The sequence below is a fragment of the Microcaecilia unicolor genome, chromosome 7 (genome assembly GCF_901765095.1).
Source record: "Microcaecilia unicolor chromosome 7, aMicUni1.1, whole genome shotgun sequence".
Taxonomy (NCBI): Eukaryota; Metazoa; Chordata; class Amphibia; order Gymnophiona; family Siphonopidae; genus Microcaecilia; species Microcaecilia unicolor.
The window spans coordinates 93530209-93545361 of NC_044037.1; the positions used below are offsets into that span (position 1 = coordinate 93530209).

General features: G+C 49.4%; 1 protein-coding gene across 1 annotated transcript in view; it reads left to right on the forward strand.

Annotated features, from left to right (window-relative positions):
- LOC115475010 (E3 ubiquitin-protein ligase TRIM39-like) overlaps positions 1-15153 on the forward strand; it is a 159122-nt gene that overhangs the window by 90920 nt on the left and 53049 nt on the right. Inside the window, exon 7 of the mRNA XM_030210748.1 lies at positions 13929-14266. Coding sequence (XP_030066608.1) covers positions 13929-14266 — 338 coding nt within the window. The remainder of the gene's footprint in view (positions 1-13928; positions 14267-15153) is intronic.

The window sequence follows — 15153 nt, forward strand, 5'->3', positions numbered from 1 at the left end:
GCTGCCGGTCGGGCCGAGGGAGGGAAGGAGGCGCGCCACGCGGGGCCTCTTAGAGAGCGAGGCCCTGTCACCCGCACCGCTTTAAGACCGGCTCGACTCGGGGTGCACCATTCCTGGGTGGGCCCTGGGCTTAAGTGGGTGGGCCTGGGTGGGCCGTGGCTACGCCCCTGTCCAGGAGATTGCTACTCTTCAATTTGTCAAATGGCCCCATTACATCCTCCAGATTTATATAAATTTCAGTTTCTCTGACTTATCAGCTTTGAATACAATTTCTGGCACTGATATCTTTCCCATATCTTCCTTTGTGAAGACCAAAGCAAAGAATTCATTTAATCTCTCTGCTATGGCTTTGTCTTCCCTGATTGCCCCTTTTACCCCTCAGTCATCTAGCGGTCCAACCAATTCTTATGCCGGCTTCTTGCTTTTAATATACCAAAAAATTTTTTACTATGTGTTTTTGCCTCCAATGCAATCTTTTGTTTTTCAAAGACCCTCTTTGCCTTCCTTATCAGCACTTTGCATTTAACCTGACATTCCTTATGCTGTTTTTTTATTATTTTCGGTCGGTTCCTTCTTCCATTTTCTGAAGAATTTTCTTTTAGCTCTAATAGCTTCCTTCGCCTTACGTTTTAACCATGCCGGCTGTTGTTTGATCTTCCTTCCTCTTTTTTTTTAATACAAGGAATATATTTGGCCTGGGCTTCCAGGATGGTATATTTGAACAGCATCCACGCCTGATGTAAATTTTTGACCTTCACAGCTGCTCTTCACCATTCTTCTCATTTAATCATAGTCTCCTTTTTGAAAGTTACTAACGTATTGGATTTCCTGTGTGTACTTACTCCAAAGCCGATATCAAATCTGATCATATTATGATCACTGTTATCAAGTGGCCCTAGCAGCATTATCTCCTGCACCAGATCATATGCTCCACTAAGGACTAGGTCTAGAGTTTTTCCTTCTCTTGTTGGCTCCCGTACCAGATGCTCCAAAAAGCAGTCCATGATTTCATCAAGGAATTTTACCTCCCTAGCAAGTCCAGATGTTACATTTACCCAGTCAATATCGGGGTAATTTAAATCACCCATTATTATTGTGTTGCCCGGTTTATTAGCCTCCCTAATTTCTGATAACATTTCTACATTTCATCCTGACCAGGTGGACGGTAGTACACTCCTACCACTATTCTTTTCCCCTTTACACATGGAATTTCAATCTATAAGGATTTCAAGATGTGTTTTGTTTCCTGCAGAATTTTCCATCTATTTGATTGAAGGCCCTCCTTAACATACAATGCTACTCCTTCACCAATTCAACCCACCCTATCACTATGTTATAATTTGTATCCTGGTATGACAACAACTCTGGGCTATTTCTTTTAAGAGCCTTGAAGATCAGATGGAGTTTTACATTTAGCCCTGTATTGTACTGGTAGCTAGTGAAGGTTTTACTGAAATGGTGTGATGTGGTCACATCATTTACAGTCTATCCGTCTCAACACAGTATTCTGAATCAATTGGAGCTGGTGCAAACCCTTTGTATTATACTATCCAAACTCTGGTTATCCTAGAAAGATCGGTTTCAATAACTATACTCAACAACTCAACCAGAAACCTTACTACTAAATAAAAAAAACTAATTAAATAAGAAAATAATTAATTAAATAAATAAATAATATGAAAATAATTAAATAATGTGCTCAGTTTTTTAGTGTCTCAAGGTGTTTAAAGTCACTTAGCTTGGGTGCTGGTGCGAGCAAAGCTGTAAATATTCACAGAGTATCTTCTCAAAACAGCGCCCCAGTCATCTTTCAGTCCATGGACGCTGATCTAAAACAGAGGCTCAAATAACACCTTTTCTTCTCAGTTCGTGTTATCTGAATTTCTAAATTCCCTGTTCCCTGACAAGGAGTGGATGAAAGTGACTCTGTGTATAAAGTTTTGCTGCCCTTCACTTATACTGCCTCTACCTTAATTGTCCCTGCTTTGCTCGCACCAGCACCCAAGCTAAGTGACTTTAAACATCTGATAGTTGTTTTCATCATGATAGTTTTGGATATTTTTTAATATTTATATCTGGCTGGTGATAGGATGTGCGATGATGTGAGAACTGTGTGCAAATGCTTCTCAAAACCTTGAGACACTAAAAAACTGAGCACATTATTTAATTATTTTCATATTATTTATTTAATTATTTTCTTATTTAATTAGTTTTTTTGATTTAGTAGTAAGGTTTCTGGTTGAGTTGTTGAGCAAACCCTTTGTAGTCAGACCAGTGTAGAGTACATTGCAGTAATCCTGTCAATGTTATTATAGCATGAACTACTGTGAAAAGACTTGCCTTCTCAATGTTTGGGGAGAAGCAGTGTAGTTGTCGCAAACAATAGAAACAGCTCTAACTACAACTTCTGTGACAACAGTACTTAATAAAGAGCTGTACAAGTATAAGTTGGAGGGGAAGGGTGTAATAGAGTGCAAAAAAAATACTTCCTTTTAGAAATTGACATCCCTATTTTCACCAGTGTAAATAAATTATTTTCTGGAATGGCTTGAGATTGAGGTGTGCAAGGGGAAGGAGCAGGTGTGGGGCTTGGGCAGAGTGGGGGTATGGCTGGGGGCATGTACTAAAATCTCCCTCTCAAAGATCTGGCCCCCTTAGCAGTTCTGTCAAAGAGATGTCTGGAAGATACAGATGTCTTTTTACCTTGGGTACAGTTCCTCTGCAGCTAGATTACTTCATAAGAATAGCCACAGTGGGTCAGACCAATGGTCCATCTAGCCCAGTATCCTACTTCCAACAGTGGCCAATCCAGGTTACAAGCAGGGGTGGACTGACCATTTGTGCAACCGGGCAGTACCCAAGGGCCCAGAGACTCTGCCTGGATGCCCGCCACTCTCCTCACTCCCACCCAATACCCCTCTGCTACGGCCACCACTGCTGCTGCTGTTTCAGCAGTGGTGGCAAAAACAGAGAAAAAGATCGTGGGGCTGCACTGTTGCTCACGGTTGCCGGTCCCGCCTTCCTCTGACATAATTTCGTGTTCTGGGACAGAGACAGTCAGCCACGAGTGGGAACGTGCAGCCCTACAATCTTTTTCACTGTTTCTGCCGCCACTGCTGAAACAGCAGCTGCAGCAGTGGTAGCCGCGGCAGGGGAGTATTAGGTGGGAGTGGGGAGAGCCTTGTGTGCCAGTGACAGTGGGGGTGTCCGGTGGGGGGGAGAGAGAGGTTGGGTGTTGGGGGGGCTGAAAAATAAGATAGACACTGGATGGAGGGGGGAAGGGGAACAGATGCTGGATGAGAGGGAGAGAGGGGACAGATGTCAGATGGAAAGAGGGAGAGGAGGGACAGACACCGGATGAGGGGGAGAGAGGATGCAGATGTTGGATGGAACTGGGGAGAGAAAGGAGCCTGAGTGGATGGAAGTGAGGAGAGCGAGGGGCCAGATGCTGGATGGAGGAGGGAAAGAAGAGGAGAGACTCTGGATGGAAGTGAGGAGAGAGAAGGGTCAGATGCTGGAAGGAAAGGGGGGGGGGGAGAGAGGGGGCAGACGCTGGGTGGAAAGGGGGAGAGAGAGAGGGCACAGACGCTGGATAAGAACATTAGAGTAGCCATACTGGGTCAGACCAATAGTCCGTCTAGCTCTGTATCCTGTTTTTCAATCAGTGGCGAAGCCAAGACACAAGTACCTGGCAGAAACCCAAATCGTGGCAACACTCCATACTACAAATCCCAGGGCAAGTGGTTGTTTCCCATGTCTGCCTCAATAGCAGACTATGGACTTTTCCTCCAGGAATTTGTCCAAATCTTTTTTAAACCCAGATATGCTAACCGCTGTTACCACATCCAGGGCTGGTCTTAGGCAGGGGCGACAGGAGCAGTTTCACAGGGCCTCGCGCCTCCAGGGGCCCTGTGGAGCTTCCAGTCGCTCCCTGCCATTGATTCTCAGCTGCTTTCCTTCCAGCCGCCCTGCGTTTAAAAAGTTGCAATGGCGGCAGCAAAAAAGCAGACTCGCCTGTAGCCTTTAAGCCTTCCCCTTCTCTCTCAGCGTGCACTGTGCCGCCTTCACAGAAACAGGAAATTGCATCGGAGAAAGGCAGCACAGTGCACGCTGAGAGAGAAGGGGAGGGCTTAAAGGCTAGAGGCGAGCCTGCTTTTTCACTGCTGCGACTTTTTAAATGCAGGGTGGCTGGAAGGAAAGGAGGGCTGTGGAAAACAGAGGGCACAGGTGGGGCTGGGAAGAGTCACTGGACATGGAGGGGATGGCAGAGAAGAATCGATGGACATGGATGGGATGGGAGGGCAGGGGACAGGGGAGAATCACTGGATGTGGATGAGAGGGGAGGGCAGGGGACAGAGGAGAATCACTGGATGTGGATGAGAGGGGAGGACAGGGGGCAAAGAAGAATCACTGGACATGGATGGGAGGAGAGGACAGAGGAGAATTGCTGGACATGGACGGGTGGGGAGGGCAGGGGAGAGAGGAGAATTGCTGGACATGGATGGATGGAGGGGAGGGGAGGGCAGGAGAAATGCTAGACAAGGATGGAGGTGAGGGAAGACAGGAAGGAGATGCATACGGATGGAGGGGAGAGAGAAGAAATGCTGGACATGGATTGGAGGGGAGGGCAGGGGACAGAGGAAAATCACTGGATGTGGATGAGAGGGGAGGACTGGGGGAAAGGAGAATCGCTGGACATAGATGGGAGGGGAGGGCAGAGGAGAATTCCTGGACTTGGATGGGTGGGGAGGGCAGGGGAGAGAGGAGAGTTGTTTGTAACTACAATGTGAAATGGTATAGTAAGATGAATAAATGATAAATGACATGGATGGATGGAGGGGAGGGCAGGAGAAATGAAATGCTGGACATGGATGGAGGTGAGAGAAGACAGGAAGGACATGCACATGGATGGAGGAGAGAGGAGAGTTGAAATGCTGGATATGGATGGAGGGGAGGGAAGAGAGAGGACGCGAGATGAACATGGATGGAGGGGAGAAGAAATGCTGGACATGGATGGAGGAGAGGGAAGAGAGAGGTAAGAGATGCATACTGATGGAGATGAGGGAAAGGGAAAAGAGGAGAAAAACTGCACATGGCTGGAGAAAATAGGCAAAAGCTGGATCCACTCTATACCTCCTCCAGTCAAGTCCATGGAGGACCCAGTTTTTACATATAGATGTAGGGCAAGACACGAAGAAGAAAGGAGGAAAGAAAAGAAATAAATGGAAAGGAAGCCCTGGAAGTGGAGTTAAGGGAGCAGATAGAGAGCAGCAGAATCAGAGACTGGGACCAACATGATCAGAAAAACAAAGTCACAAGTACATAAGTAGATAAGTACGTAAGTAATGCCACACTGGGAAAAGACCAAGGGTCCATTGAGCCCAGCATCCTGTCCACGACAGCGGCCAATCCAGGCCAAGGGCACCTGGTGAGCTTCCCAAACGTACAAACATTCTACACGTTATTCCTGGAATTGTGGATTTTTCCCAAGCCCATTTAGTAGTGGTTTATGGACAACAAAAGGTAGAAAATCATTTTATTTTCATTTTAGTGTTTGGAATATGTCCAATTTGAGAATTTACATCTGCTGTCTTATTTTGCAATGTATAGCAATGTTCTGTTTTTCTGTTATTGTGCTGCATGCAGAATCTGTATGCTGATTTGGGTATACTGGAGCTGTAACAGCTTACAGAAATTATTTATAATGAAAAAAAAACATGTTTTTCTTCTTCTCCTGTACTGGTGTAATATTTTCAATGATTACTGTTTATATGCGCCATGGCTGGTAAAAGGGTGTGGCTAAATGTGCCAACATTGTCCAGTTCAGCACACTATTAGCAACCAAGTTCATACAAAGTTAATTATGTCCAGTGGAAAATAAATCTGTTGGCTCAGGCTGCTTACTATCTGAATATTCAATCACTGTTTCATTATTGCTACCAAGTATTACATATTAAGGGGATTCGTTTTAATTCATTTATCTAGTCCTTATGTGCACATGGTTTTGCTTTTTAAACCCAAAGGTTTCCTAGTATAGCATTTTTCATGTTTGAATTAGTTTTTGTGTACAAGTTTTGCTTGATTTGTCTTTATTTGAAATAAAAGAAAATGTTTAAAACATATCTTGTCAACAAGGGGCTGGGTGGGGGTGGGGCAGGGCTGGGTGGGGGCGGGACTGGGGGGCCCAGCGAACTGGTCTGCACAGGGCCCTGCAATTGCTAAGACCGGCCCTGACCACATCCTCTGGCAAAGAGTTGATTGAAAAAATATTTCCTCCTATTTATTTTAAAAGTATTTCCATGTTAATTTATGAAGGATGCTGCTGTATTGAACCCTTCACATGTTAGTTAATGCAGGATCCTGCTGTATTGAACCCTTCACATTTGAAATGATGCAGGATCCTGCTGTATGCAACCCTTCAGATGAAAAATACATTACTACTGGCAGGGCTGGTCTTAGCAAGTGCAGGGCCCTGTGCAGACCAATTTGATGGGGCCCCACCCTAGCTCTGCCCCCGCCCTAGCTCCAGGGCCAGCCACCCCTCCCTACGAGATCCCAGGCCATCCCCTCCGAGCTCACGGACCATCCACCCTCCCTCCAAGGCCCCCCTCCCTCCGAACATATCTGACGGCTTGGACATTGGGATAAGCCATCTGGGATTTTCAGTCTGTGTACATGTTATAGCGTGGTATGCTGCTGTGAAAATATACTTAATACAGCGGATTGACAACGGAGAAGAAAGATGGCCGACAGGTAAGGAGCTCTGTTCGGGAGCTCCTGAATTCGACCTACCTGGACCATCCTCCTGTGGAATGAAACAGTCTGGAACGGACCGGATTCAGGCTGCAGCTAACCGCAGCTAACTGAGAAGCGATCCGGGTGGGCCGAGCCGATCCGAGCAAGCCGATCCAAGCGAGCCCCGGTGGTCCTGGGTGCCCCGGAGGGCGAGTCTACAACCACGTGGACCCACCGGCCCTGGCCCAACTGCCAGCGGGCCGCTGGGGAGCGTTGCCGGCAGCCGAGCGAGAGCGGAGGGCAGAGCGGCCGACTGCACCAGCACAGATTCGCGCAGATTCGCTGAGGAGCGGAGCCGTCAGCGAAAGCGGAGGTCAGAGCGACACGGCACATCCACGGTCCCACCGACTGCACCAGCACAGATTCGTTTCCAGGGGTGAGTGCCGATCGCTGCAGCTGAGCGGGAGGTGAGAAGCAGGTTGCCAGGGCCCAGGTTGCGAGACGGTCTCTCGCACTGTCAGCAGCTCACGAACCCAACTCGTCTGGTCTGAGAGCCCGCCCTTGGCCGTCACGCTCCCTGGCAGGAATTGCCCGGGACCGTGTCGGCTGAGAGCTCCGGGCGACCCAGGTAGAGTCGGAGGGAGTTCGCCTGCGGCCTGTGGTCCCAGGCCCAGCAGCCCGTCGCCCTCGCTGCCCTTTCCGCCACGTGGCGCGGCCTGCCTGCACCGCGGGTCCTCCGGACTGGGGCAGCTGGGGGTAGCGCACAGCGAGGCGGTCCTCCCCAGGCGGCCTGGTTGCTCTGCTGCTTTGAGGGCAGCCCTGCTGCTCCAGCTCTCCCGAGCCAGCTCTCTCTGCCTGCTTGCCTGCTCGTTCTAAACCGGCGGCTCCAGCTTCCCCCTGCCTGTCCCCTGCTCCAGCCTGCTTGTTCCTCCCGAGCCAGCTTCTCTCTGCCTGCTTGCTTGCTCGCTCCAGACCGGCGGCTCCAGCTTCCCCCTGCTTGTTCCGATCCATCTGCTCCAGCCTGCTTGTTCCAGTCCAGATGCCCCAGCGTGTTCCAGTCTGCTTGTTCCAGTCCAGATGCCCCAGCCTGCTGTTCCAGTCCGCCTGATCCCTGCGTGTTCCAGTCCGCCTGATCCCAGCATGTTCCAGCTCCCCCTTGCCTGTTCCAGTCCATCTGCTCCAGCCTGCTGTTCCAGTCCGCCTGATCCCAGCGTGTTCCGATCCATCTGATCCCAGCTTGTTCCAGTCCGCCGATCCAGCTTCCCCCCTGCTCGTTCCAGTCCATTTGCTCCAGCCTGCTTGTTCCAGTCCAAATGCTCTAGTTTGTTCCAGTCCGCCTGATCCACCTGCTCCAAGCTCGTCCCAGTCCACCGATCCAGCTTTCCAAGCTTGCTCCAGTGTTCCAGCCCATCTGCTCCAGCCTACCTGCTCCGGTACACCTGCCCAGACTGCCTGCTCCATTCATCTGCTCCAACGTGCTCCAGTCCGCCTGATCCGCTGCGAGCCTCTCATCCATTGACTTACCTGCCTGCCTGCTGCTACCTTGTCAAGCATTGACTTACCTGCTCGCCTGCCTGCCTGCAAGCCTCTCATCCACTGACTTACCTGCTAGCTTGTCAACTATTCACTTACCAGTCCATCAATCCCAAACCTCCAACCCAGCTCTCCACTCTATCTGCATAACACCTCAGTCACCACACTGTTACCTGCTACATCCCAGTCACTACGTATGGCTCCTATCCACATTCTCTTCCTTGCCCTGTCCCTTCCTAATCTCTTCTCCTCCCCACCCCCACTGTCCACCATTGGAACTCGTTGCCCTCCCGCCTGGCCCGCCACGGTAATACCCTTATCACCCCATCCCTCACCACCTCACCATCCCTCTTGTCCCCCTCCTCCAGCCTAGCTCTCAACCTTCATCACTTCCTTCCTGCTATTAACCCATCCCCATTCCTCCTAAGTGCACCCCATCTTCGTCGCCCATCCTCCCCTTCCCTTCCCTCCTCTGCTCTCTCTTGCTCCTCCTCCTGCTATCCGCGGGAGACATTAACCCTAATCCAGGTCCCCCTCATCTGTCCCCGTCCCATCCACGCGGACGCTCCCGGGGCGTCTCCAATCTTGTCTCTATTCCCCTCCTCCCCCCTTCTTCCCTCCCCTTCTCTTGCGCCTTGTGGAATGCCCACTCAATCTGCAACAAACTGCCCTTCACCCATGATCTCTTCATCTCCCACTCCCTTCAACTGCTCGCCCTAACCGAAACCTGGATCTCCCCGGACGACTCTGCCTCAGTCGCAGCCCTTTGCCATGGTGGTTACCTCTTCTCTCACACTCCCCGCCCAGCTGGCCGTGGTGGAGGTGTTGGGTTACTACTCTCACCCTCCTGTAGTTTCCAACCCCTCCTCCTACCGCAGTCTCACTGTTTCTCATCCTTTGAAGCCCACTCCATCTGACTATTCAACCCGCTACCACTCAGAGTGGCTGTCATCTACCGCCCCCCTGATAAATCCTTCTCTTCCTTCCTTACCGACTTCGATGCCTGGCTCTCTGTTTTTCTTGAACCCTCATCTCCGTCTCTCATTCTCGGAGACTTCAATATACATGCTGATGACCCATCCGACCCTCACGCTTCTAAGTTCCTCACCCTCACATCCTCCTTCAACCTCCAGCTGTGCTCTACCACCCCATCTCACCGTGACGGCCATTGCCTTGACCTCGTCCTCTCCTCTTCCGGCTCACCCTCCAATTTCCAAGCTTCAACTCTTCCTCTCTCTGATCACCACCTGATCACATTCACACTTCGTCACCCCCCTCCGCCCCGCCCAACCTTAACCACCACCTCTAGGAATCTCCAGGCCATTGACCCCCTCACCTTATCCGCTAGTATCTCTAATCTCCTCCCATCCATCATATCCTCCGAGACTGTCGACAAAGCGGTCTCCGCTTACAATGCCGCTCTCTCCTCTGCTCTGGACACCCTCGCACCTTCCACCTCCCATCCCACAAAGCGTACTAATCCCCAGCCTTGGCTGACCCCTTGCATCCGTTACCTTCGCTCCTGCGCACGATCTGCTGAATGCCTCTGGAGGAAATCTCGTACTCATTCAGACTTCCTTCACTTTAAATTCATGCTTTCCTCCTTCCACTCCTCCTTATTCCTTGCAAAACAGGACTATTACACCCAATTGACCAGTTCTCTCAGCTCCAACCCTCGCAGTCTCTTCGCCACCCTTAACTCCCTCCTCAAGGTGCCCCCCGCTCCCACTCCCCCCTCACTCTCTCCTCAATCACTGGCTGATTACTTCCACGACAAAGTGCAAAAGATCAACCTTGAATTCACTACCAAGCCATCACCCCCCACCCCCCTCTCCACCCATTAACCCTCTCCCTCAACCAACCAACCCAGGCCTCCTTCTCCTCCTTTCCTGAGATCACCGAGGATGAAACCTCCCGCCTTCTTTCCTCCTCGAAATGCACCACTTGCTCCTCCGATCCCATCCCCACCAACCTACTTAACACCATCTCCCATACTGTCACCCCCTCAATCTGTCGCATCCTTAACCTTTCTCTCTCCACTGCAACTGTCCCTGACACCTTCAAGCACGCCGTAGTCACACCTCTCCTAAAAAAAACCATCACTTGACCCTACCTGCCCCTCCAACTACCGCCCCATCTCTCTCCTCCCCTTCCTCTCCAAAATACTTGAACGCGCCATCCACAGTCACTGCATTGATTTTCTCTCCTCTCATGCCATCCTAGATCCACTTCAATCCGGCTTTCGCCCCCTACACTCGACAGAAACAGCTCTCTCTAAAGTCTACAACGACCTGCTCCTCGCCAAATCCAGAAGCCACTATTCCATCCTCATCCTCCTCGATCTATCTGCTGCATTTGACACTGTCAATCATGACTTACTTCTTGCCACATTGTCCTCTTTTGGGTTCCAAGGCTCTGTCTTCTCCTGGTTCTCCTCTTATCTCTCCCACCGCACCTTCAGAGTACACTCTCATGGATCCTCCTCCACTCCCATCCCACTATCTGTTGGAGTTCCCCAGGGATCTGTCCTTGGACCCCTTCTCTTCTCAATCTACACCTCCTCCCTAGGCTCACTGATCTCATCTCATGGTTTTCAGTATCATCTTTATGCTGATGGCACCCAGCTATATCTCTCCACACCAGACATCACCACGGAGACCCAGGCCAAGGTATCGGCCTGCTTAGCCGACATTGCTGCCTGGATGTCCAACCGCCACCTGAAGCTAAACATGGCCAAAACCGAGCTCCTCGTCTTTCCACCCAAACCCACCTCTCCTCTTCCTCCACTCTCTATCTCAGTTGATAACACCCTCATCCTCCCCGTCCCATCTGCACACAACCTCGGAGTCATCTTCGACTCCTCCCTCTCCTTCTCTGCCCATATCCAACAGACTGCCAAGACCTGTCGCTTCTCCCTCTTCAACATCAGCAAAATTTGCCCTTTCCTATCTGAGCACACCACACGAACTCTCGTCCAAGCTCTCATTACCTCTCGCCTTGACTACTGCAACTTGCTCCTCATCGGCCTCCCACTTAGCCATCTATCCCCCCTTCAATCCATCCAGAACGCTGCCGCACGTCTTATATTCCGCCAGAACCGATATACTCACATCACCCCTCTCCTCAAGTCACTTCACTGGCTTCCGATCAGATACCGCATTCAATTCAAGATTCTCCTCCTTACCTACAAATGCACCCGGTCTACGGCTCCTCACTACCTCTCTACCCTCATCTCCCCCTATGTTCCCGCCCGTAACCTCCGCTCCCAGGACAAATCCCTCCTTTCAGTTCCCTTCTCCACCACTGCCAACTCCAGCTCCGCTCATTCTGCCTTGCCTCACCCTATGCCTGGAACAATCTTCCTCAACCCCTACGCCAAGCCCCCTCCCTACCCATCTTCAAATCTCTGCTTAAAGCTCACCTCTTCAATGCTGCTTTCGGCACCTAACCTTCCGTGAAATATAGTATGCCCTATTAGTTGGACTCTACACTTGTCTTTGACTGGACACTTGTCTCTAGATTGTACACCTGTCTTTTAGATTGTAAGCTCCTTGAGCAGGGACTGTCCTTCTATGTTTGAATTGTACAGCGCTGCGTAACCCTGGTAGCGCTTTAGAAATGTTAAATAGTAGTAGTAGTAGTAGTAGTAGTAGTAAAGAAGGACTATTGGTTGATTCCACAGGGTGGACTAAGCTGAAACGTGTGTTTGTTAGGATATATTTATGCAAGATGGGTTTACAGATGAAGTAGAAGTGTGTATGTGAGCGTATGCTGGTGAGTCTGTGAAAGGGTAGGGGGAGGGAAGTCTGTGCACCTTAAGTGTTTGTATTGTATTGATATGTGTTTGTGTATCAATAAATTAAGGACGTAGTTCGCTATTCTCAGAGTGCAATTTTATTTGATATGTAAAGAACAGCACTCTGTATATAAGTTATTCCCCTTGTATATTGGATTGATAGTATAAATCACCACAAGAACAAAATATAAGAAAACCGATGGACTGCATTAGGGGCTGGCTTATAGCCCATATAGTTAAGTTTTAAAAATAAAATAGAGCTGCAGGAAAAAAATATTTTGACTTATAAAACCAATTGACCCTGAAACATGTTCAAAAACAGAATAATCCATTTGTGTATCTAAAAGGTAAACTTCTACATTGTGGCCCAATGAAAGGAAAGTTTAATTCTACTTCCATTTAATTTCAATATATTCCATCATCTTTATAACACCAGGCTTCCTAATGCAGATTGCAACAACAGTTAAGATGAACCCATCTGGAAACAAGATATCCTCACTGAAATCTGGTCATCTGTATTGTACAGGACAGTGAAGAAAAAATGACTACAAACTACAGAGCTTTTAACTTCTGATTCTACCAGTTACAATAATTTTGGAAGCGTTTTTAGTCAATTATGTATTTTCTCCTCCACCTTGTAAGGCCCCCGTTCAGAACTCTGCTGCACGTCTTATATTCCGCCAGAACCAATATACTCATATCACCCCTCTCCTCAGGTCACTTCACTGGCTTCCGATCAGATACCGCATTCAGTTCAAGCTTCTCCTTCTTACCTACAAATGCACTCAGTCTGCTGCCCCTCACTACCTCTCTACCCTCATCTCCCCTTACGTTCCCGCCCGAAACCTCCGTTCACAGGACAAATCCCTCCTCTCAGTACCCTTCTCCACCACCGCCAACTCCAGGCTCCACTCATTCTGCCTCGCCTCACCCTATGCTTGGAACAAACTTCATGAGCCCTTACGCCAAGCCCCCTCCCTGCCCATCTTCAAGTCTTTGCTTAAAGCCCACCTCTTCAATGCTGCTTTCGGCACCTAACTCTTACCTTTCAGGTAATCTAGACTGCCCCAATTTGACTGCCCCTATCGGACTGACTGTTCACTTGTCCTTTAGATTGTAAGCTCTTTGAGCAGGGACTGTCCTTCTATGTTAAATTGTACAGCGCTGGGTAACCCTAGTAGCGCTTTAAAAATGTTAAGTAGTAGTAGTAGTATCCAACTGAAACTGCTTTAGAGTTGTTACAGTTGGAACAACAATAAAGAACGGCAAGGTGGATCCAGCAACTCATTGGTTTGCTTGCTTTGAATTGAGTGTATGGCAATGACAGCGCAGGGGCGTGGAAACAGAGATTAACCAAATTGTTTACAGTGGGACTAGATAGGCTCACTTCCCCTCCAGTCTATTAAACTCCTTCATAATGCACGACAAAGGGACAAGGAGAACCCGGAAAGAGAGAGGAATAAAGAAACGCAGCGCTGGGTTACGACTGGTGGTCGCTGCATACAATAAGAAGCACCAGGCGACCGTCAAAACAAAGAAGCCAGCCAGCGCTCCAGTCTTAAGGTAGCACTTAATAGATCCGGAAGATCCCGACGTTCCCGCAGATCTGGCTTATCAGGGGCGAGCCCCCGTACTGGTGTAAGTTTGACTGGTTCTTCTCCAGAGGACGGTAACGTTACGTTACAGGGGGCGTGGTAAATTTGACTGGTTTCTCTCCGGTATCCTACTCCGGTTAAGTGAAAGCGAAACGACTTCTGTTCAGTCTTCACGGGCGGAATCATGGTTGAAACTACTGGGAAAGTGCTGAAGGAAGTCCACGATGAATTGTGCTGTCCCTTGTGTCTGGATCTCTTTACAAACTCAGTGTATCTGGACTGCGGACACAACTTCTGCCGGACCTGCATCACGCAGCACCTGGACCGTTTGGATCCGTATTTCTCCTGCCCCGTTTGCGCGAAAGTATTTCAAGACAGAAATCTCACAGACAGCTGGCCCCTGCTGAAACAGCTGACAGAACGCCTTAAAAAGGTTGATATAAAGGCTTTAGCTGAACCTGAGGAGAGTCAGTGTAAAACTCACAAGCTACCGTTATTGTTGTATTGTGCAGTGGATCAGGAAGCTGTTTGCCTGGTGTGCCGGGAATCCAGGCGTCACAAGTCTCACGCTGTGTTTCCCATAGAGGAAGCTGCCCAGGAGTGCAAGGTGAGCTAACGTGACTTATTTACATACCTATAGAACCGGAAAGCGACCCTAAGCCATTGCAGTATCGTGCACTCGGTTTTGCTGCACTTGTCAGTTCGGCTTTAGCACACACGTTTGTGGAATTACAGTGCAAAGATGAGTTTTGTGCAGGAGCTAACTACATCAGGGTGCAGCTTTGTGGTGCTTGAGAACCCCCCCAGTATTGAGCTAATTCCTTGACTGTGTCCAGGGCTAGCTAATTTACATTCGGTATAGCACCCCCACTGATTTTGAAAAGTTGGCTCCTATATCTTGCACTATTAAATTCAGCTTAATGATTGTATACTAAGCTGTTCAGAACAAATGCAGAAAAGTACAGAATCCAAAAGGCTGTGCTCAATGCTAGGCATGGGCATAGTTTGGGGGGGGGGGGGCGAGGGGAGGCATTGCCCCCCCAAACGCAGGGCTGGTGCAAGGCAGCTCTCCGATGGTCCCTACTTCCCGCCCTCAGCTCCCCGACGGACAGCCCTCCTCTCCGTTCCCTCCCCCCCCCCCCCCCGGCGCATTTAACCTTTTTACTTTCAGGCGTAGCGACGACAGTGAAGACAGACAACCAGTGTTGCCAGATGGAAAAAATTGCTCATGCCCAAACCATCCCCAAACCAGCCGAAAACCGCACAAAGTCAATCTGGATATGAATGACATTATTAATAAATATTGAGTCAATTTGCATATGAATGACATCATCAATAAATATTAATGAGGTCATTTGCATACAAATGACATCATTAAGTCCGCCTCCGTGGGACTTCTGCTGGCTGGCGTGGCCGCGGCCGTGGGAAAACCAACCCGCGGCCGTGGGAAAAACTGCGGCAGCCGAAAAAACTGCGGCGGGGCAAAAAAAAAAG